The sequence below is a fragment of the Synchiropus splendidus genome, chromosome 14, assembly GCF_027744825.2.
Source record: "Synchiropus splendidus isolate RoL2022-P1 chromosome 14, RoL_Sspl_1.0, whole genome shotgun sequence".
NCBI lineage: Eukaryota > Metazoa > Chordata > Actinopteri > Syngnathiformes > Callionymidae > Synchiropus > Synchiropus splendidus.
Window position 1 is genome coordinate 6902729 of NC_071347.1, and position 23888 is coordinate 6926616.

Consider the following 23888-nt stretch of genomic DNA (forward strand, 5'->3'; position numbering starts at 1 on the left):
TGTAAATCCACCAATCAGAAGTTTCCGTCCAGAAAGTTGTCACTCTTGGAGAATTGAATTGAAAGTATAGCAAAATATGTGGGTTCATTTTTCTGTGTTACTTAGTGAGTAACTTCACTTTAAAAGCCCCCGATATGCCACTGGCTGATCTTGGTAAAACTAGCAAAATAACGGAGGAGTGCGTGTAGTGTAAGGAAAGAGTGAGAGGGAGGTCTGTGCCTTCTGGAAAACAGCATCTTTCCCTCCCGTCTGCTCCTCCCCTCCTCCCTCTCGGCATCTCTCCCACGCCGCGCGGCTCAGCCCTCAGCTCCCAGGATCCTCCCCAATCCTCTCGAGGTACAGCCTGTTTGTGTATGCGAATACTTGACGCTGGACTTTCCGTGTGTTTGTCTCTCTCTACTCCTCTCTCTCTCCATGCAGCTGAGGTGGGCGTGTGGAGCCTCTGACCCTCTCTCGCCCACTCTCTTCCTCCGTCTCTGCCTCTCTGCTGCAGCTCCAGGGGGTTTATTATGGACGGACTGCGTTTACCTCCACTCATCGAGGAGGCTTTGGACTCCACAGGTCTGTGCAGATGTTGTGATCCGGGCGCTTGAGCAGATTGATGTTGTGCGGCTATTTATAGCTCCCACTAGTGATCAGATAAGAGCAGGTAGAGAGAGTCTTTACACCTCAACTGAGGGATGGGTGGTGAACTCAGCAGGGAGGAGGGAGATTGAAGATGATTGTAGAAGCTTTTGTTGATGAGTTTTACTGACAAAGCGTCTGACAAGGGGACATTTCTGCCGGCGATGGCTTCTGTGGACATCTGATGGAGGAGACTCTGCCAGGTAACGGATGATCAGCAGTCAGGGCAGGCAACAGTCAAGCCATTAGTGCTGGATATCTTCTGTTCTTCTCACCCTAGTTGAAATTTAATGAAGCCATGCAGCATGATACTCGCACAGCGTTGATCAATATTTAAGTCTTTGTCTGTGGAGTCTTTTATGATGTGTTCTCCAGCTGAACAGAAGGTTGTTTGGCAACTTCATTCCTCCGAATGTCATCGACACAATTGTGACTCTCACACAGTGATAGCTCTGTGTTGGCAGGAATCTGAGGAATGTTTGTATGACTGAATGAGACAGACATGTTTAGGACGCCCGCGTAGACACAAACGCGCTTGTGAGGATGTTTGTCGGAGAGGAGAGGCGTTGAAAAAAAAAAAACCCTGGGGGTCAGCAGGCTGCTGAACATGCTCCAAGGGTCCAGCTTCCTCTTCCCGTGTGGCGCTGTCCTGAAGCTGAACTTCCAGTCATTTATCAGGACGTCGGGTGAAGCCGCTATGACTTTGACATGCTGCTTTAGATGACTATTGTCAAAGAGAGCGTCATGGGTTGGCGAAACCCAAATATCTGTCAGTCAAAGGAGAATCGTTTCATGAAAATAACATGTTTTAACCGTAGAGGAGAACAAGAATTATTTAAAATAGTTTCATCTCCCGCAGCTTTCTGGCTTCAGACTCATGAGTGTTTACATGTACCGTCTTGGTAACAACTGTAACACGCAGATCTGCTGCATGTCGCTGAACTCCAGCATCTTCTCTATCACCTACGCTTTGTGTGCTGTAATGCTCCAGAGGACTGGATTTTCTCGCAAGAAGATTGGTAAACGTTTCGGTTGCTTCATCTTATATAACCTTGAAACATTGCTGGGGTCAAACTCAAGGCACGGGGGCCAAATACGGACCAAGTGATATAAACACCTATTGCTAGCTTGACATTAAATGTAGAAGTACTTTAATGTTGCGCAACACTAGACCACCCACCTACAGTTCACCAGGGTGGTGGTTATAAATTATAAATGTTGGTCGGATGGAATTTGTTTAAAGCATATGGTTATGAGGAGTATCGTATATGCCTATGTATTTCTCTGTGTTTCCACAAGAAGCACGCCGAACCTTAAATGTGTCATTACATCCTGTTTAAACTGTTACGCACTGTTCAATGTACATCTTGTTCGGCTTTGACATTTCAGCCATATGAGTGATTCAGTTTGACGCCCCAGGCTCACGCGATGCAAACACCAGCTCTTTTATCTGTCTCATTGTGGATAGCAGTGCCTCTTAATGTTCACATAAACTCATGATTCTCATCTGAGGAAAGCTGATTACAACAGTGAGCTCGCTTGATGATTTTATGGTACTGTTTTCATGGTAAATATTCTAGATCTATTTCCATAGAATTGACAGACAAGCAGCTCTTGCATGACGGCATATTAATAAGGTGACTCATATCTCAGTATATAGTTTGCGAGTATGTTTGGCTGACATTTTTTTTTTAAATACTTAGCTCAGCAATATTTGTTTTACACTTCAGGTTAAAACAGCCTTATTTCCAGCAGCACTATGCTGTATGACTCCATTGCTTTTACACTCCTTTAGAATTCTTCATATGCATCAGTCTTTTGCTATGTGAAAAAAACGAGGGTTGTTCTGAGGTTTTAACCATCTCTCACATTTAAGCGTGCAGTACAGAAGCCTTTCTCTCAGGTGCTATGTTTGTGTCATGGTTGAGAGTAGTGAGCTCCATCACAGCTGGCACTGTTAAAAAGAAGTGGCTGCTGATGACATGCTTCACCACCTAGCTAAGCTTGTAGCGCATGATATACTGAAATGGAATTATATATTAAAAAGAAAATATCGAGTGACAATAGATAAAGTGCTTAAGATGCATCCAACATGGATGTTTTCCCAATGGCCCGTAGGATGAGGTGCTGTACCAGACAGGAAGAACAGTAGGAGCCTGTTGGCCCATATGAGAGGTCGATGTGTGTGGAAAACGGCCATTCAATGGATCGATAATGTCAGTATCACAACTGTATCATTTTTTTTTCATATTTAATTTCAGCACACCTATCTCTAAATCATTCATTTGCCAAAGACCTGCTTTGATCTCATTCAGCAACATCTAAAAAGGCAATTAAAGTGTAACCATTGCCATTAAAACCCTTTCACTCTGTCGATCACAACACAGGCAAGCCTTCGCAAAGCTGTCAAGCAAGTTAGTTCCTGCTGTCTGAACTCGGGTCACCTCTAAAAGCAGCCTCATGCGTCAGTATAGAGAGCAGCTAATTTATTGTCAGGAGACATTGTGTGACTTCATTTGCCACAAAGTCCCGACTGTGATAACAAACCTGGGAGCGGAGGGCTGAGCGGAGGGCTGGGCGGAGGCTGCGGTGAGCTCATGGAGTCCAGAGTCATGTCATTTTATTGGATTAAAAAGCATGTATTCTGCTCTGGTGGAGCCCACGTCTGAGGACACAGAGGGATTGTTCAATCGTTCCTGAAACACCAGTATATTTTTCAAATAATCTTTTCACAGGAAATAGTTTACTGATGAGAGTCCAATTGAGAAATCTGTGCAAAGCTGTTCTGCATTATGAACAGATGGATCACGGTGACATCACAGCTGTTGAATGCTCAGTTGAAGTGTAGACATATGTCTTTACACATATTTCATCCTCCTTATGGACGTTTGATATTCATTCATTTTCTTCACTTTTATTCTCTTTTGACGGGGTCATAGGAGCGACAGGTCTGCACTGTATTGGAGGCAGGGGACTCCCTGGACTGGCTCTCTGTCCATCACAGACAACGTTTTGAGAAACATGGGCATTTTTTTCGAGACTGTAGGAGGAAATCAGAGTGCCTAGTGAAAGTCAAAGAGGAGTAGGGAGAAGATGTAATGCAACGCAGAGAGGAGAACTCTCTTCAGAGTTGCCTCAGAGATATATTCATCCTCTCAGTACCACTGTTGATAGGTTGTTCTCCATTGCCCGTCCACTTATTTCCTCTGCTACAGTATGAGGCTGAGGAACCAGCCCATTAAAAACAAGAGCAAATGGCTCCCATTGGTCCCACAACAGAACCCTGCTGATACTACTACTACTACTCTGTAGCAAGCAGGACGATGCTGCCACATCCAAACGCTGCAGGCACAAAAAACCAATATGTCCGTGGAGAAGACAGGTTTCAATAAAAGACAGCTCTTGACCCTCTTCCCAACAGTGACTGAGGGAGTGTGCAACTGAAGAATGACATTATTTGGACGGAGATCTTCTAGTCTGTACGTGCTTATTGGCTTCATTCTTTGGCAGGACTGACAGGAAAGAGGGCAGGGGGTACTCTCTCTGAAGAGCAGTCGTATCTCAGCACTCCTAAACCTAACTCCTTTGTTTTTTTTTACATCGTGGATTGACCTTCGACTTGGTTCAACAATCTGGGTTCTTCAGCATTGCCTTGCTGGGTTGATGGAATTTGTACACTTCAAACAGTTCTCAGTGTGGACAAATATTTCCACCTCTGTTTACATCTGAGCAACTGAGGTGGCTTCCATCTCTCCCGGACCCTGCCAACAACATCAACAGCACGTTTGTGAACATCCAGCATTATTAGTTCTGGCTGGACTCCTAGTCAACATGTAGCACGAAGCTACCTCCTCCTGTCCCGCGCTACTCAAACTGCAGGCTCCAGTTTGAGGCAAACTTTTAGCTTTTAATACATACTTATTTCTACAGGTATTTCCTAAGCATGACATTCATCTGCATACATAGTGCCTAAAAAACATTTCTTATCCCATACTTTTGTTTGTGTTTCACCAATAGATGGCACACCCTCTGACCACTGCTGGGGTGCGTTGTGAACAAAAATAGTATTTCATAACACGAAAGATATATTTTGTCATTACTCTAATTTCTGCTCTGTACTCTACTCTTTTTATACTCTGGATCCTCAGCTATAATATAATGGTTACAGCGGTTCGGCCCCATGGTGGGCCACTTGCAGCTCACCAACCCCTGGACCTCACAAAAGTTCCCTTTCAATCTGGATTGATATTCACCGACATCTTCATAGTGAGCCTGTTTATGCGACACATAATTTTGAAAACAAAAGAAATCACTTAAGATCAAACAAACTTTTGCTTCAAAAGGAGGATGAAACATCAGTCGTGTCTGCACTGGTTCCGTGCCGTAAGCCTTTCACTGAAAACACAACTTTTTGAAATCAGGTTTCAGAGTGGATGGATTTGAAAACACCAGTTTTGCAGCTGCACAACCAAACCGCAAGTTTTTGAAAACAATGTCATAGTCGCATCTGTCCATTATATACAATACGTTATACCATACGATACTTTGTACGATACGTTATTGGACGATTCCAGGTTGCCATTCTCTAATGCCTGTTATTATAGCATTAAATCTGCTGTTGCTGTACACAAATATATCATTGCAGTTCTCATTTTAATGTTCTTCTTCTGGGGTTTTTATACAGCCAGTATCTGCTATAGCACTACAACAGTGAGAGATGATTTGGTGTCAATGAAATGCTTATTTAAAAACAGCAGGGGAAAAATAGGCTTAAGACTTAAAAACATGTCGAAAATATACTGTATATTACTGTAATATAACCCCAGACGTAGTACGTTACTTGGGGGACTGATGTGCTATAATATGGAGTCGAGGTCCACAGGTTGGTAGATTTTATGGTGATGTTTGCAGACAGGGAAAATTCAACACTAAGAAAAGCAGCAAAAAGGAACTAGAAAGTCTAACATGATAGAGTCTTCTTTGTCATGGCTCGACTTCTCCCTGCAGGTTTGATGTTGAAGATATAAATACTACAGTTATTTGACGATGAAACACGATGAAAGTGTGAACGTTTTGACCGCAGCCTGTGGTGCGTCTTCAAAGGAGTCAAGTAACACTTTGATGAACAGAGATAAGACTGCTGAGACCAACCAATCAAAATGGACCTCAATGCATCAAAAAAGAGTGTTTGTCATGTGCTAGGACGTGTGATGCTGCTGGAGACGACTTGTTGTTTCACCGTCCCAGCTTTCCTGGGCGTTCTGTGTGGCTCCCCAAAGGCACAACATTGGAAGTAGAAGCTGCCAAGATGAATTTGGAAAAGCGGCTCAACTCCAGTTAATATCAGAGAGGATGTTCTCACCATCACAAATATGTGTAGCAACAGATCAAGAGCTCTGACTCGCAGGCTTATCTCGGGTCTGGGAAAAAAAAAGTTGGTGACTGAGAGCTGTCCAAGAATTGTTTTCATTTGACTCCAAGTTAAACACCCAGACGAGGATGTTGTTTTTCTCAGAGACTTCTGCAGGTCGCACCAAGTTTGTCTGGGGCGGCGACTCGTCTGTTTATTAGTTCCACGGAGCCGAGAGAAATCCTGTTTGTGCACCCGAGGGGGCTGGCTTCGGTGCTGATGTGAATTTTACAGCAGGAGTCAGTGGAGGGCAGGAAAGGGGGAGCAGGAGAGGCAATATGGTGTAGGATGCTGGGGTGAAAAAGGTGTGCTGGCTCATTACTGTGTGTCAGGTGTGTGCTGGAAGAGCGGGGGCGCTGAGGAGATGAGTAGGACTGATATGTGCAGGGGAAGAGATGCTCAGCGGTAAGAGATACTCTGGTGACTGGTGCATGTGGGAGGGAAAATATGGTGACAGAAAAGACAGCTTGAAAATGTGGCATTCCAACAAGTAATTCAAAATTAGATCGCTTGACGAAATAGTGGCGACTGAAACGGAAACTTGCTGTTGATGAACACGCTTCGCTCCGTCTCTAGTTCAGATGCTTTTCACCTGAATAAACAAGTTTCTAGTTCGGTCATATCCCCGAGCCGCTGCCGGCAACACTGCTCAATCAAAAGTTGTCATGGTGTCGACTGAGAAGGGAAAAAAGTTTTGCAGCTTGTGGTTTGAATAGGGAACAGGAAGCTGAGTGTGAAGGAAGGTCAAGCCTGTCTTTAAGAAGAATTTATATATATCTATATCTATATCTATATCTATCTATCTATCTATCTATCTATCTATCTATCTATCTATCTATATATATATATATATATATATATATATATATATATATATATATATAAAGGTAAACATTAGCTTGCACAAACATATTGTACTGTGCAATCTCTGCAGTGAAACTCAGCAGTTTTAGCACTTTTGTATCATTTAGATAAAGCTAGGAAGTTAAAGCGAGTAATTCCAGACAAAAAATATTTTTCTAATAGCATCCAAAACATCGATGGTGAAGGGGAGTAAATGAAAATGCCAATGGATGGAAATATCAAGTTTAAAATGTTGTGGTAAAAAGTGTTCTGGGCAAAAAGTGTAAAAAGTTGTTGTGATGTTTGCGCTCATGTGTGAAAATTCAACTTCAGTTACATCATTCTGGTATCATTGAAACAAACGCATAACACATCATGGAGGTGGACATTTGCGGAAAGATTACGAAAGAAACATTATAATGACTGAAGTCTGTTGCTCACAGACCTCAAGTTGCGCGTATATGAAGAGTGTGTGTGAGGGCGGCTTGGATTGGAGGCAGATTTACTGCTTGGGTTTTGGCTTTCACCAGTTCAGCAAATGATAAAATGTCCTCTGTTTCTCTGTCAGAGCTTGATCGGCTGACTTCCGTTTTTTTAAAATTTTTTTTGAGGCCCACAGTTTAAAAACAATCCTGGCAGAAACCCTGTTATATAAGCAAACCAAGACATCCTCAATGACTAGCATGCTCACCATGATGTACAATAATGAGAAAATGATTTTAGTTGCTGACTGGAGGACAAGAAAAACATCACAATAATACTTTAATATTCTCTGCATCTGTTCTGTAAGTCACCTGTACAGCGCACAGGAAATCCTATTACAGGCCCTCAAATGATCCATTAACAGCAGTCGTTGATAAGGGGAGAAGAGTGGCGCTTTGCTAACACGGGGACACTTCATATCCTCAGTGGCAGAAGCCAGTGCCGCGAGAGGCTTTTAATTTCATTACAAATGGCCCACTAATCACTTCACCTTTTTCCAGAGTTCTACTTCAAGTCCAGCTACGTGTGGCGCTTCAAGGGAGACAAATTGAAAGTCCTCTCCTCCCGTGAATACTAGATAAGAGTCTCAGTGCTGCATTGTGATTCCTCACAGCCCCACATTTGTCTCCTGTAAGACCTTGAGAAGCCATTGCTTTCAGGTGGGAGCCGCTGATTTGTGATCAAATGGATTATTACACCAGCGCTGGTTTTCGTGCTGCTGCTCCTCACATCCTGCAGCACCACACACATCCCCTCATGAAACACATTCATCCCCGTCAGGATGCGAACAGTGACACAGTTTTTGTGCCTGCTCATTTAATGAGGGGAAATTATACCATGCTGCGATGCATATCCAGCTGACCCACTTTCTCACATTTCCCACAGAATATTACAAACATAGAATTTCCATTTAAATACCAGAGCGCTGCGTTCAGTCAAGCCAAGTCGCTGGTGCTTGTGGTTCCAGTTCTTTTTTCGTCCCCGGCTGCTGTCGTTCATGGCTCCCTTTGGATCCTTCTCGCTGGATAAATGCGAATTAGAGCTCTGAATTCACCAGTGTGATGTAAGAATGGCGCATCATCGGCGCAGGCCAGCAATTCAATCTGCTTCTGCAGTACACAAATTAAAATGGCATTTTTGCCGGATGACTATTTCAATCCAGGAAAACAGGTACAGTGGCACCTCGGTTCTCGACCACAATCCGTTCCAGACGGCCATTCAAGAAGTGATTTGTTCGAAATCGGAATAAATTTTTCCCATTACAATGAATGGAAAAAGAAATAATGCGTTCCAAGCCTTAAAATACGCTTTTGTAGAGTGTAGAGTGTCTGCTGCAGGTGCGCTGTTCCTCTATGTGTGTGGCCGCTGCATGTGGGAGGGGTTGCCGAGTGAGTGACGTCTCTCCAGAAGTGAAGAGGTGCCCGGTGCGTGTCCAGCTCTGAATGTGCGCTTCTGTGCAGTTTGGCTGTGACAAAGTCATAAACCAAGTCACGCTCTGTCCCAGACTCGCCTCATCCCTGTCCCAGCTCCAGCCCACAACAGGACATCAAACCCTGGAGTGAGCTCCAGCCTCGGAGGTGTGGAGAGCGAGCACCTCCCCTGTGACACTCTACCACGGTCCAGTGTGGAGACAGCAAAGGTATTACACCTCAATATGAAGAAAAAAACAGTCAGTAAATGTAGCTAACAGGACACATCTGCATACAGACGCTGCGTTATACACAATAAGGTGGATAAGAGGTACCACTGTATTCATATTGACGGTTGCCAGGTTCCAATGCAGGTTTTGCAAACTCCCGGTGTCACACATGAGGCCCTGGGGCCAAATAACAGTTGAAATGTATATATATACATAAATATATATATATATATATATAGAGAGAGAGAGAGGGAGAGAGAGAGAGAGAGAATTAATATACAATGTACGAGGGAAATCTCCAAAAGACAGGAAAACAGATGAATGTTGGTGACTGAAGAAGAAAACCAGACTGCCTCTTGGCTTGTGAGTCAGTGATGAAGGAAGGCAAGTTGTGTGTTTTGAAACTCACCGCAAGCTTGATGCCAAAATTAGCCTCAGTGATCAAAAGTGACACTGATCCCTGAATCGACTACTTTTTCATCTTGAGGAATTCCATTTACAGACTGTTGAATGAGTATAAATCACCTTCTAGCCTCCTCTGACTTTCAGGCTTCTTTAACAAAACACTTTCACCAGAGTTGAAAAAGACCTCCCCTTGAAGTGCTCAGCACTGTCTAGACCATAGCCGGCAGCCTGATGACGGCAGCACCTCAGTCAAGTGTTGGGTTTGGATGTGCGGAGTGGCAGGAGGCCAGGGTGATCGCATTTGAGGAAGTTGAGGCACAACTACTGTAGCAGATGAACCAGGAAGTGGCAGTAACCTGCAGTATCTGGGACAGAAGCAATGCCACCTTTCGGTTACAACTGTACAGTATGTTTCCGTCTGATCCTCACCAACTCAGAGCAACATGGGCCATTTTAAGGAGAGAGGAATAATGATGGAGGAAGCATCAACTGACCTATGGGTAGACGTTAGTCTGCACACATTTCATTTTAAACCTGGAGACAAATGTTTGTCCAATCTGCACCGTATGATACTCTCTGCCGTGCGTATGCTTCCAGTTATTTATTGCAATGACTGAGTGTTTTTTCATTTGATCTAAGAATACTAAATTAAAGACTGACGATTCAACATACTTGATGGTTTTGTTTCATAGTCCTGAAGATGTTAAGGGTCACTTATCAAGAACGTGCTTGGCTGACAGTCCACGACACAAATGGTGCCAGAAACAGGATGGGTTAAACCTCCATGTAAAGCCATGCTAAAGATACAAGATTCATTTTCCCTCACATTTCATCCAAAGCAGCCAAGTCGTTTTTTACACTCGTTCCACACACTTTGCCCCAGTATTTAAAATAAATAAATAAATCACATGCATTTACAGTCTTGGCTGTTTTGAAGCACCTGAGGAAGAAATTACACTTTTGAATCTTTTTTTGTGATCTTTCACCCTCTATTTGTTGTAGTACCTCTCCAGCACCACCAGTCTGGAGGCATTAGTGTTTTTATATCTCTCCAAAGGATGTTGTGTTGGACGCAGGTTTGGGCACCACCTGGAACACTGGAGTTTGATATCTTGGCTGTGGTTTAGGATTATGTTTCTGTTGGAACAGGAACTGCCACTCGGTTTCATCCAGCATTTGTCTTTCCTTCAGTTGGTTCCTGTCGTTGAAGAAACCTGGGGGGTAGATGCTGGATCCACCATGTCTGAATGGTAGTGGCTGAGAAAAGTTTGTTCAGACTGAGAGTGTGTGAGGAGCCCTTCAGACGAGCAAGGGTTCCTTGTGTTGTCATTTGCGGATGATGCGATTTTTTCTCTGACAACTACAACAATCCCTTGACTTCATGCTTGGTTTGTGCTCAAAGCGAGGGCTTGGAAACCCCATGTCAAAGAAGCACACGCTGTATTGTGTGTAGAATATTGAGGAAAAATGACATGAGTGAGGATGTAGCATAATGAAATGTGGATCAAGTGAAGCACTCACGATGGACTGAATGCTTGTCTGTGTTTTTATACAGACCTCTTTTCATACTGACAAATGATACACAAAACAAATCTGCCTTCACCCCATCATTTTCAAACCGGTCGTCCTAAATCTTTTCTTCTCTCCTCCCTCTCCAGCACATTTCTTTTTTTCCACCCCTGCCCCCCTCCCTGCTCCGTCTGATGTGTTCGAGAGGAAGTGTGTCAGTGTAGAGGAATAGCTACATCAGTTTCGGGCCAGCTTCAAAGCGGGAGAAGGAGCAAACGTGCTGCATTATTCATGATCTCCTACGCAACTCGAGAGATCAGTGGTGTACATGCACATTCTGAACTTCCGGCAGTGTAAACACGACATCAGGCTTGTCAGCGAGCAGATACATATTTACACGGGACCAGCGGTAAAAGCACTATCATTCGAGCCATGCTCGGTGAGGACATGCAGGACATATGAATGCGCACTTTGTTTTATTTGTGGAAACAAAAATACAATAATAAAACAAAAGCATCTGAATTATTTTGCAATTGAAAAGAACTCGAGGCAGAGCAGATCGCCACCAACTGCGTGTGTTTTTCCCACCCAGAATTATTGCCCTACATTTAAAAGGTTTGATACCGTTTTGATGGTGAGGAGCTCAATGGGACTGCAGGTGGAACTAGCTTGCACGCACCTTGGTTGCGAATAATACTGGGAGGTCATGCAGCAGCCTCTTAGTGAGGTCAGCAGGCGGTGCTCTACCTTTTTTACGGCAATCAGTCATTAGCGGAAGCCTAACTTTTCCGTTGCAACTTAGATTGGGAAACATACAGTATATTAATTTCAATAAATAACCAGTAATTATGGTGATATTTTGAGTGTTTTGGTGTATGTTTTAGATTGTTCTGGGCTCAGGCTTAACAAAACCCTGATCAATACTTGGTAATGATGATGATGGTTACTGGCTAATATGCTGATAATACGCATATAAAGTAGGAGTTTACTCTCGGTAGAGTAATATAGTGTATGTCATCTAATCTACTGTGCAACCAGTTTTTCTTCTCTTTGTTCAACGCTTTATTTAACACATTTCTTTCTCTCAGTCCACAACTTGATTTAAATTGCAAAATTGCCAATAATCTCACGTGACATTAGCATCTACTGACGTAACATAAGCGTAACATGACAAAAAAAAGCAGGAGCTTATTGCATCATGTGAGCAACAATTCCGCAAATCATTTCAAATTTCTTCATCTAATTTTTGTCCCATTTGCAACAAGTTGTGCTGACATGTGTTATCCATGTTGCTAGCCGTCAAGCTAATGCTGGGAACCTCAGTGGTGGAGGTGATGAACTTGAAAGGCAGTGACATCATTTATAGTAGTAAAGTCAGATACTATGCTGAAAGTTTGGTTCAACATTTCATAAATACAGCTGCAAAGCTTTGAGGAAAAGAAAAAAATGAAAAATATCACTCATTTACAGACAACTGCTGCATAATAATAGGATCTTAGGATTCAGATAGTGAATGAAACTTTTGCCATTAATGGACTTTAAGTAGTTAAAAAGCACGGATAAACGGATAGTCAGGAGAGTCAAACCAAATAACTAGACTCAAACAGGGCAGACCTATGCTGAACCGTTCATTTACTGCCAGATTTGCTTATTTTAAGCAATACAGTTTCATACCTTCTTTAGCAAATACCACCAAAACAAATGAGCTCAATGGATGCAGTACTGCACAACACACACACACCAAACCAGTAAACCACTGTGTCCGACTTAAGAGAGACAAATACTCTCAAAGATGTCCAGATGGTAAATTGAAGAGAACAAAATGTTTACATTTCTTAAAAATTTAAATTAGCTGATCGGGTTTATGCAAATCTGGTGACAGACTGATAAACAACCTCATTGGGTGATGAGTCCATAAAGTATACTCCTCTTGGACAATAGTGTCATTGTACATTTTACTGACACACATCAGGTGGCTATAACTTGTGGCGGACACCATGGACGACAACAAAACCCAACGTCATGCAACAGGCTTTTTCTAAAGACTGCTGCTCTATAGCCTCGTGACTCCCCCCACTGCAGTGTGATGCTTTCAAAGTCGTTTCGGAGGCCAGAGTCACACATCCTTCCATGCCACCGCTGCTTTGTGTTTGGTTAAAATTTGCAATATGAAAATATCATCTGGCTGCTCTCACCCCACCACTGACACAGAAGTCTCAACAAAGCGCTCGTCGCACCACATTAGCGCTTCAAATTAATTTCAGACAGCTATTCTGAGACACAGAACACTCCAATTCCTGCTGTTGGCTCTGTTCTGCAGTAGCACATTGGCATTGACAATGTGTTCCTCCGCCGTGCCATTACAAAGGCATGTGCTTGGGAGAGATAAAGGCAGTCTGTCCCCTGAGCTGTTACGCTGCTCCCCAAATGACTTTCCCCGCTTCCACCGCTGCTCCCGCATGCCATCGGCGTCCGTGTCGACGGAAGTCAGCGTGACTGAAGAGACGCGCTCCGTGGAGGATTGATCACAGGTGTCTCTGCAGATTTTCTGCCGCACAATTACTTTGACATTCACTCACAAGGTGAGCTGATAATTCAGGGCGACGATTAACAAGCTGCTGAGATGCACACGGGCGAGCAAACAAGGAGAGGAGTTGGGATTGGAGCTGAAGAAAAGGGGCAACAGTGTTTCACTTTATTGTTCCTCCATTGACGCCTAATCTCAAGTCAGGTTAAGAAGCATCCTACTCATCGGGCGGTGGGACTAAGCTACGTCCTTGTGTGAGCACAGTACAAGAAGCATCACCTCAGACGGCTCACGGTGGCTCTTCTTTCTGAGACCAGGAAAGGGATTTCGTCTGATCTTCTCTTCTGCGTATCATTCTTCCAAAGAGCAGTAGTTCTCCAGAACAAGATGCAAATGAAATTCATGTGACTTTCAAGAGGCTGCCTTGAGAAAATAGCAAGTGCTTGAATTACAGCTGGAACACTTGGCATTCACATCAGGGTGTGGAGCTCGTGACATTTCAATGGCATCATTGATTTTTATCGCTTCAAACTGGAAGATCCACCTAACAGTTTCCCACCCAAGATAATGAGCAGACTGAGGCCTGCTCTGGTGCCATGTTTCCATACGGACCATAAAAGATCACAATTATCCGGAATATGAATGTAAATCTCTTTGACTGTCATAGACAACGCAATGCTTTTGATCCCTGACCAATTCTGTCATGTTTTACGTCATTTAGAAGAAGAAATAAAGCCGGGATAGTAAGGAAATGTTCTGTTCTGGTTCTCAATTGATCTGGCTCTGGGAGCCACCGTCACCTTTTAATGACTTCAGAAAGAGATAGAAGGAAAATAAAACTCAGTTCAAACCGCTCACACAGTACAGTGGAACAGTTTTTCCATTGAACTATCAGGAGGTTTTTTCAGAAGATTTTTCAGAAATCTCGTACAACTTACGACCTACTCGACTTACGCCCACCCGTTCTTACGACCACGGGCAGCAGAAGCATATTTTGTTATTCAATGCCTGGCACCGCAGCACGTAGCAGCAAAGCGTACGACAGTTACGGCAGCACAGTATCCCAGCATCTCACTCTCACGCAGTGATCTACCACTACAGTAGCATCTAGAACCCTCGCGTCTGCTATTTTGAACATCATTCGACCCACGTCTGGGTTCCACCCCACCAGTTGAGAACCACTCATCTAAACAAATTTTTGCCAAGTTCAATACATAATCTTCTGTCGGACCTGAATGGTGCCGAAAAAGCACGAGTGGTCCAAAGGATTTTGCAGTGTATTCTAATGTGTTTTCTAAAAGACTAGCTAAGTTTTCATGACACTCCACAATAGCTGATACTTTGTGATGAGAAACAGCCAATAGTCACTCTTCTCTCTTATGATTCTTAAAAATAACATGCAGGATTTGTGGCGGGTGGCAGCCACGTCCCACCAACCATGAGGTTCCATCTAGCCTGTTTTTTTTTTTTTTTACATATGTTTTTAAGGATCACTTATTACGTCTTTCGGCCTTTTTCCTGTGGAGGATTCTGGGCAGCAGGGATGAGATCATGGGCAAGACCCAGACGGAGAAGTGAATGTCATGTTATGTTTTAGTCAGAGAGGAAGTTACTTTGTAAAGAACCCGTGGAAGACGGTGCGATTTGTTTCCACGCTGTTTATTAAAGACAAACATTCCTGGTCGCGAATGGACTTTCACAGTTTGAATTTCCTGCATTCTGCATTAGCCAAGTAAAACTGTTTGTCAAGGGTCAATCGTGGGCCATCTGGAAGGATTAGCTCCTCAGTGGTGTAACGTGGGAAGACTCCTGGAGCAGCTGCTGGCTCTTCTCTGCGTCACACAAGAGCAGCTCATGCGAAGACAAAGTGGCTCCCGCAGGGGCCACGCTTGTCTAATTGAACATTATTATGGGCCCGGAAGCAGCAGAGCTGCGGCCTCGCTGCAAATGTCAGGCATGTATGATGCAAACATGTTGCTGGAGTCTAATTGTGGTGGAAGCAGAGCGGAGAGGGAACGGTGGAGAAATAATTAAGAGCCAGAGCTGGAGACTTCCCCCGAGCCACCATTACACCGGAGAGTGTCACTTTTAATTAGACGCGTCTTTAGTTAATGCTTGACTCCGTTCGCGGGTTCACATCTCCACGGCTTTATCTCACCACCAGCCCTCTCATCTCCCATCACAAGGAGCATCTGAGAAGCCACTGCAGCTGGACTGAAGGGTGCTGATCCTCGTGATAGATAAGTGTTTCCAAAGCTGGGATCCTTGTAGCTCTGACAGAAGACAGGAAGCAGAGGTGAAGAGGGACAGCTCACGCTGAGAGGTTTGGGGACCTGACGCCGATGGAGAGGAGACACTGTGGACGAAGAGTGTTATAAATATATGCTGCAGAGGCAGAGGAGGAAGACCACCGATGGACGTAGTCTATGAAGTTAAAGTGAGTAGAGAGGTTAATGAAAACAGGTTAAAGTGGATAATGTGCAGTGGCAATCCTTGACAGGAAGGAAGAAGATATAGCATACACTTCACTGTAATAGTGGGGTTCAAGTGGGCGCGCAATGAACCACGAGATCTACTAGCACTTCTGAGAGCTTCAGATAAAACGCTAGCCACAAACTTGAATGCATGTTTTGGTTTTTGTCGTCCCTCGTCTTGGCCTATCAGGGTTCAGGTTGTCTGGAATGACTGTGGACTTCAGTGATTCATTCCAATGGTGCTGTGTAATTCACACTAGTTTCAGCTTTGATTTTGATCTCTTTGAGTCACAAGGAACGCCAAGTCTCAGCAAGTACCCCACATATTTAAACAGTTTAAAAGTCAATATAAATCAAAAATAAATAACAGCTTTGTTACTTTTATTATACATTTGATCTTGTTCTTTTAATGATCTATGTGAAGCTCAACAATTGAAATTGCATTTGTCAAGCTAATGATGTGGTTCCATGGGTAGTCATCGTCATACTTGCTTGAATGGTTCATTCAAAGCGATGAATGAATGATGTGAAATGGATTCTTGTACTGTTGGAGACATCGACTGGCTAAATGTGACCAAATTGGAGTCTTTACAAAAAAAAGCAGAGCCAGAATCCAAGTTTCAAATATTCTTTTATTCTGAAGGTTTAACTAGATCGCTGGTAAACTCAATATTTATTCTTTCATTGTACTGCAGAGCACATACCTCTGCCAACCAGTTTACTTATAGAAGAAAGGAGTTTTACCCTGGTATATAAGTAGTACAGGTATATAAGTCCCCTTTCCAAAATATGAAAAAAAAAAAAAAAAAACATAACGTGAGCGGGCCGATCAGCTGACCTACCACGCGCTTTGTTATTGTGTATAATGCAGCCTCTGTATGGAGACGTGTCCCGTTAGCTACATTTACTGACTGTTTCTTCTTCATATTAAGGTGTAAAACCTTCCCTGTCTCCGCACTGGACCATGATAGAGTGACACAGGGCAGGTGCTCACTCGCCACACCTCCCAGGCTGAATGTCCTGTTGTGGGCTGGAGCTGGGACAGGGATGAGGCGAGTCTGGGACAGAGCGATACTTGGTTTATGACTTTGTCACAGCCAAACTGCACAGAAGCGCACATTCAGAGCTGGACACGCACCGGGCACCTCTTCACTTCTGGAGAGACGTCACTCACTCAGCAACCCCTCCCACATGCAGCGGCCACACACATAGAGGAACAGCGCACCTGCAGCAGACTCTACATTCACTCCTACAAAAGCCTATTTTAAGGCTTGGAATGCATTATTTCTTTTTCCATTCATTGTAATGGGAAAAATCGATTCAGATTTGGAACAAATCGCTTCTCAAACGGCCGTCTGGAACGGATTGTGGTCGAGAACCGAGGTGCCACTGTGAATAATAAAATAAAATAGCTTTCATTAGCAACACGAGTTTTCAGTGTATACTGTCTTTTATTAGGTCTTATTTTCTTTCTTTCTTTCTTTTTTTTTTTTTTTAATAAAATTGACCTAAGCGGAGAATAGCGCTTCCCTCATTTAAATCGGGTCTTAACATAACCAGTTAAACCAGACAGATTTTATCAAACACAACACATAACTATGTTGACAAGATGTGGATTTACCTACGTTTTGAAGGTTTTCTCTTCAGCTCCTGCCGAGGAGCCTCTTCTTCACGTCTGTAATAAGTGCGTGAAAGCAACTCTGTGGTGCCACTGCCATCTGCTGCCCGTCTGTTTATGGGGGGGTAAAAATCTGTGGATGCAAATGATTGTTGACAGAAGCCTCCGTTCATCTGACATATTCTAGTGATCTGAGGTGCAATGTTAGGATGTGACAGAAGGACTTGTAACAGCACAAGGGAAATGATATCCTACATTACGCTGGGAGCTAATTACACCTGACTAGTGAGGGAAAAGATTTTCCTCTCAGTCGAAGGTGTTTATCATCCTGGTGAATTACATCTCCCCCTGGTCCACGTTGCCGCAGGCGGCCTGTCACTTGGTGCTGATCTGCAGAGTTCAGAGTCGAAGACAGTCAGTCATCAGGTTCCTACATGATGGTCTTTAGTCCAAACCTGAGCTTGTGTCTTCAGATCCCCAGCAGCTGTGTTATTTGTTACAGGCCCAAGTATGTCACTTTGCTCTTCATTCTTGCTGGTGTTGTTCAGCAGATGCATTACTGGCTGGTGAGTCACAGTGGTTGTTCTTCTACTGTCAGCTCTCTTGCTTCGCCTGCAGGACAGACGTGGAACACCACACAGACAGAATCACTGCAGCTTGGGTCCCATATCACTAAGGTGACGTCCAACTGCAGGATGTAAACAAACAAACAAACAGAAACCAAAAACACAACCACAGGTCCACTTCAATCTAGTCGGTTGCCTGGCTTCATGTTATTGTTGGACAAGTATGGAACTTTATATTAACATAATATTGAGGTTTTTTTTTAGCTCCTCATTTCACGAAACAAGCTCATGGTTTATCGTCATGCTTTATGTATTGGTATTCAAGAAATATCACAGTCAAAGTTATCAATCAACTCAACTGTGGCGTCATGAAGTGAACAGCAGGACATAAATAATACACAGAAAATTTTGACAGTTAGTGAGAAGTCAGCAGATATTTGCTAAATACAGTTTGAATCACAATCAGAATAGAATTTATTGGTCAGTGGTCAGTGCGGGTTCCACCAACTAGGAAAGTGCTTCGAAATAAAATAAAATGAAATAAAATAAAATAACCCACAAACAAAAAGGTGTCAGACAAAAAAAAAAGTATTATTTTCACCAAGTCTCGGAGCGACTTCAGTTCAACAACAAACTATATCGGCGCAAGTGACGTCAAAAAGACAGTACACCGGTCTCAACACTGGAGGGTGCTGTTGAATAAATTTGAAGCTTGACTGACTGTGAGCAACGTCATGAAGGAAGGCCATGAAAGAAAAAGATCACTTTGCGCTGGAGTTGAGAGAAATCAGGTTAAAATGTTGCCTTTTAATCTTGCTTATGTGGTTTACTTTTGAAATTGAGGATAATCCTTTCTGGATTTAGGACAAATGTCTTTGTGCGACCTTTCACCTCCACCTGACATCAGATGGATTTGGTCCACTCCTCACATGACTCAGTTCAGTCCTTGTTGCTGCCTCTTTCTAACTTGGAAATGGATGTGAAACACATGTCTTTACAGTCCACAAAATAACTGCTGAAGTCGGTATGAAGAGGGTGTTTCATGTTCCTCCAGATGAACTGTGCGATCTGAAAGCGGACAGTGGCCCCGGCATGGACGAGATCACAGCCAAAGAGAGAGGAGTCCTGGAGGAGAACAACGAGAAGGAGGAAATGGACCAGGAGAGAGCTCGAGAGGAGGAGGAGAATGAGCTGAAGGAAGAGGAGAAGAGGAAGGAGGAGGAGCCTCTGACGGAGGAGCAGGAACTGGAGGAGCTGAAGGCCCAGGTGCTGCAGCTGCTGCTGGAGCTGGACGACGCCAGAGAGATGTCAAACAAACACCAGGAGACGTTTCATGAGCTTCAAGGTGAGACCTTCGCGTCAATGCTGCATTTCCTTTACAAAGACAAAAACACACTGAAGGTCACTGTGGACACACTCACAGCAGACCTGCTGATGGACAGTCCTCACCTGACCTGATCGATCAGGGGTCAACTCTAGGATGTGTGTGTGTGGTCTCAGGGAGAGTCTGTGTCAAACCCACACAACAGAGACTCACATTGATTTTACAATTTTGGATCTTATAGATCATGATGCGTGTTGAAGCACATTAAAAAAAGACACAGCAGTAAAAGGAGCAGCAGTCGTGCTGTGGAACAGTGACTCACTCTCCTCCATCTGACATCTATAATCCAGTATTGACTTTAAAGTAATGCTTCCATATGTTTCATTCGTTCAGTACAATATCAGCCTTTACATTCACCATGTTTACTCATTCACTCACACACGCGGCTCTGTCTCTATAAGATTAATGTGTGGTTGCGGTGTATCTGCTGCCGGGAAAAACAGTATAATCTCAGATTTATCATCTCATCTTGCTAATAAGGTTAGCATGCTCGGGATGCATACGTCTTGCTTTATGGCTTCCAACTGGAATTCCAACGATTTACTGTGGCACCCGTGACGTCACGCTTCATACGGCTCACACTCATATGTTTGTGAAGTGACGGCAAGCTTCACTTCTTACCCTCCAACTCCCCTGAAAACAGAGGGTTATTTGATCACGCAAAGACGCAGAATTAAGAGAACTCCATATCTGTTATCTGGAAAAGCAGGCGCTTCGGCTTTCATTAATTAGTGGCTTTCCGGGAAGGTTCGCTGCTGCTGTTCAACAAACAGCAAAACTGCGGTGTTTTGGCAGCGTGATTCATGAACGGCAGTGATCTGCTCAGTGTGCGACTTATCATCGTAATTGTCTGTGAAGACGACAGCGAGTGAGAAGCAGCAGGTTGATGAAGGACCGGGGTTTGTTCCTGCATTTAAATGACCTGAATATATAAAAAAAAAGTCTGGGGTCAGATTGTTTCATTTGGATTCAAATGAATCTACACCGGCCTCCGATTAACCCTGTCAGCTCAACACCCGGCAGGAGTTATAACACCGCTCATTTGTAGTCACAGAGTCTCGTCCTTTTTTTCTGTCAGACACTCGTGGTCGTCGCGCTGCATTAGTTCCTGTGCTACGCTCTGGAAGTACAAACAGTTCTCTTCCCTTTCTTATTAACATTTATCCACAAATCCCCGATTTGCACACTACTAAGGCTGAGATTCATCTCATAGTATCACATCAGGTCGACCAGATGTCATGGATTTGGTGATAATGTGGATGGGTGATCTGGTTTGTCCTACAGCAGTCAGTCAACAGCAACTGAACCTCATTGTTTGTTGCTCATTGTACATAAGACGACATTTTGGATCAGACCATCGCTTTGTCCAGGACGATGATCCAAAACACACTACTGCTGGAGCATGCGTGGCATCCGAAGGGATCAACTGGGTCAAAACTCCACCAGCGTCACCAGACTTTAATGAGTGGATCTATTAAAATAAAAATATAAAAATAGAATAATGAAGAAGTCGTCTCATGAACCCAAGGTCGCCACAGACGGCCTCCTCAAGTAACCTATTCCTGAGACATGGGACTCTTTACTGAGTGGAGGGATGATGTGTGGAGCCCTAATCACACTCTGGAGTTGTCTCAAAACACAGTGAAAGTTGGTGTGAGACCAGCTTTCATGAGCCACTCTGGGCTTTGTGTATGAAGAGAAAGCGCCACCTTCAGTTCACACCCCCTAGCGCAATGAGTTGGTGGGGTTTACATCATTCAAAGACACTCCCTCAAGAAGAGGGCGGTCACTCCAGTGGCAGGAACTGTGCTGGAACTGTGCTGGAAGTCGGCTGGAACTGTGCTGGGAGGGAAACTACTGAACTGCTCCTACTGTAGCTTTCCTACTATCCAACTAAGACTCTGCAAATCAGGTCGGAAAACAATCCAAAAATGATCATATTTAGAGAACATGATATTTCGAATAATATAGATAAACAACTACACTTCCTTAGACACTGACAGCTCCGCCTCTCTGAAAGTGAATTTCTTTTTGAGTCAACCTAAGATTGAAGAGCTCTTTATGAAGCAAAAAGAAATATGTCACAATTTTATTAATGCAGATAAGAAAATGAATATTGTTATTTTAACAATAAAATTGTGAGCATTTGGAGAGACTCTGTGGACAATTGTGGCTAATTTAGAGAGTCAGAACAGAGGTCATTTTATTCCATTGCTAAGCTAAAAATAATTGCTCTTGAATTAAAAAAACAAAACACAATTGACGTCAAAATTATGAGCAAAGAAAATACTGAAATTCAGTTGAGTTTCTGTCCAAGAGGAAATTGAGAAAAAGCAGTATTTAAAAGTTACTATCATCTCCACAGTAGCAAAGGAAACCTAACCCAGACAGACATTTACTGCAGAGGGCACGAGCCCATTGTGACACCATTAACTAACCTGCGCTGCAGGTTTGTGCACGTCAGTCTCCAAAAACTGTGGAAAGTGAGTGGAGTCCTCAGGGACCTTAAACAGAGCATCACATCACACCTCAGAAATGATGAGCTTAATGTTCAGGGACACAAGCGGTGACTAAGCCTTTGGGCATGAGGCTGCAGTGAGCTCAGTGTGTGCGTTCGTTTTTACAAGCGTGTGTGTCACAGAAACATGGCGGCGTGAGATCGGTTGTTTGTCTGGCTTCGCTGGAGGAATTCCTCAGTCAGCTGCCTGCGTGCGGAGAGAAACTTCCAGACTCCCGGATCACAGAGAAGTCCCTGGGCCGATCAGCTGTTCACTTTGGCAGGCGAGGGTGGGGGCACTGAAACTACAGTGGGTTAAGGCGAAGGGTCGTCCCTTTGAGTCCGGATGAGATCAGAATTACCAGACCATTCTAGTAAACTGAGACCCGGGGATCTCGGGCCAGTCATAGCCAGAAGACCCGTTCACACTGTGACGGTTCTAAACTTTTTCATGATGACAAACAAGACAGATGACTAGGCATAGCATTCCCTCTACTGGTAACTGGACCCCCAGACCGTGCCAGAGGGAACCTCTAACAAATAGATGACTAAATGCTCTGCCAATGTTCCCGGGTTGTTTGGGGCTCAAGTTAGTCTGTTGTTAACAACTGTCACTCAGAGAACCTTCTTCTGGTAAAAGCTTGCCACCCATGACCCTAAGAGCTCGTATGGTTTCCCAGTTTCCTCCTTAACGCCATGCTTTCCACCCGATTAGTGATCTATATATATATCTATACAGTGACTGTAGACAATAAAACCGTTACATATTCCCCCAACAGAAAGGCTACACTCCCTAGAGCCTTCTGGCATAAGCGTTGAGCTGATTCATTGCGCCACTTTGAGAGTGGAACCTGCCAGAATGCTCTACATGAGGCTCTGTCCATCACCCCCTTTACAGCCGGGTCACATACTGAACTTTACCTTCATTGCTACACAACATTCTTTGTAAAGGCAAGGATTCGATTGTTCAGGTTTTCTCAGTGTTAGGGAGACATAAACAATGTGTTGAACTGTTGTAACTTGTTTAACAACATTTTTACTTCCTGATGCTTTATGTACCTTGGGCTTTTTTAATGTGAAGCTTTTTATTTTAGTTAGTATAGTATGGTTAGTAATATTTTTCCTAAAAGAGAGTAACCATGAAGAAGAGAATGATAAACTCACATTATGAAATACGTTCCTTAAGTCACACTTATTGCACGTGTGACACTCTCCACTATAGTGTAGTGAACTAGGTTCCTCCTTCATCTAGTGCCAACTACAGAAGCCTCAGGGGGACATAAAGCAAATCTCACCAAGCTCTCCGAGGTCTCCAAGCACCACTCTGAATGTACCTATTGCAACCCCATCCATTGCCAGATTTGAGGCCGTACATTATGTTGGATATAGATGCATGGACAAACACCACCTTCACGTGTTCATCACTTCACGTGATTTTTTTTGTCGTGTATTATAGACTAAGAATGTCCATCATTTTCAGAGTAGAAACTGGACTTTTCAAGTAATACAGTAAGAAACGGTAGTTGCTCACTAAAAGTAACTTTTTAAAGCTCTAGTTTTCCAAGAATTTGTCTAGGGGAATAATGTTGTTTGTTAAAGCAAATATCAGACTGAACTGCACATGGTTTTATAAGTTACTCTTGCAAAGTAGCTTCCCCAAGTTTGGCTCTCATCTATTATAAGGTGATGAAATGTTCTTGATACTGCTGATGGATACTTCAAAAGGAGCAACTGCAGATGGAAATCTCAGCAGAATGTTCCTGTTCACAGTTGAAGCCATCACAAATGAATGAACTTGTTACTGAAGCACCAGAAGGGCAGCGACACATTATTATAGACATGTACCTGAGATTCAACTTGAGATTTCCTTCATGTTTGCTCGACAAACCTACTCTCAAATATAAGGCAT

General features: G+C 43.5%; 1 protein-coding gene across 6 annotated transcripts in view; it reads left to right on the top strand.

Annotated features, from left to right (window-relative positions):
• Positions 1 to 239: 239 nt before the first annotated feature.
• Positions 240 to 23888, top strand: part of LOC128770900 (coiled-coil domain-containing protein 136-like) — a 34767-nt gene continuing 11118 nt past the window's right edge. For 3 of the 6 annotated variants that reach the window (XR_008416558.1, XM_053885880.1, XM_053885882.1), the window contains exons 1-2: positions 346 to 561; positions 19153 to 19443. Coding sequence is in view for 5 of the 6 variants with exons in the window: in XM_053885880.1 (XP_053741855.1) it covers positions 510 to 561; positions 19153 to 19443 (343 nt within the window). In the remaining variant the exon portion in view is untranslated. The other 3 variants (XM_053885881.1, XM_053885884.1, XM_053885883.1) reach the window with 3 other exon arrangements.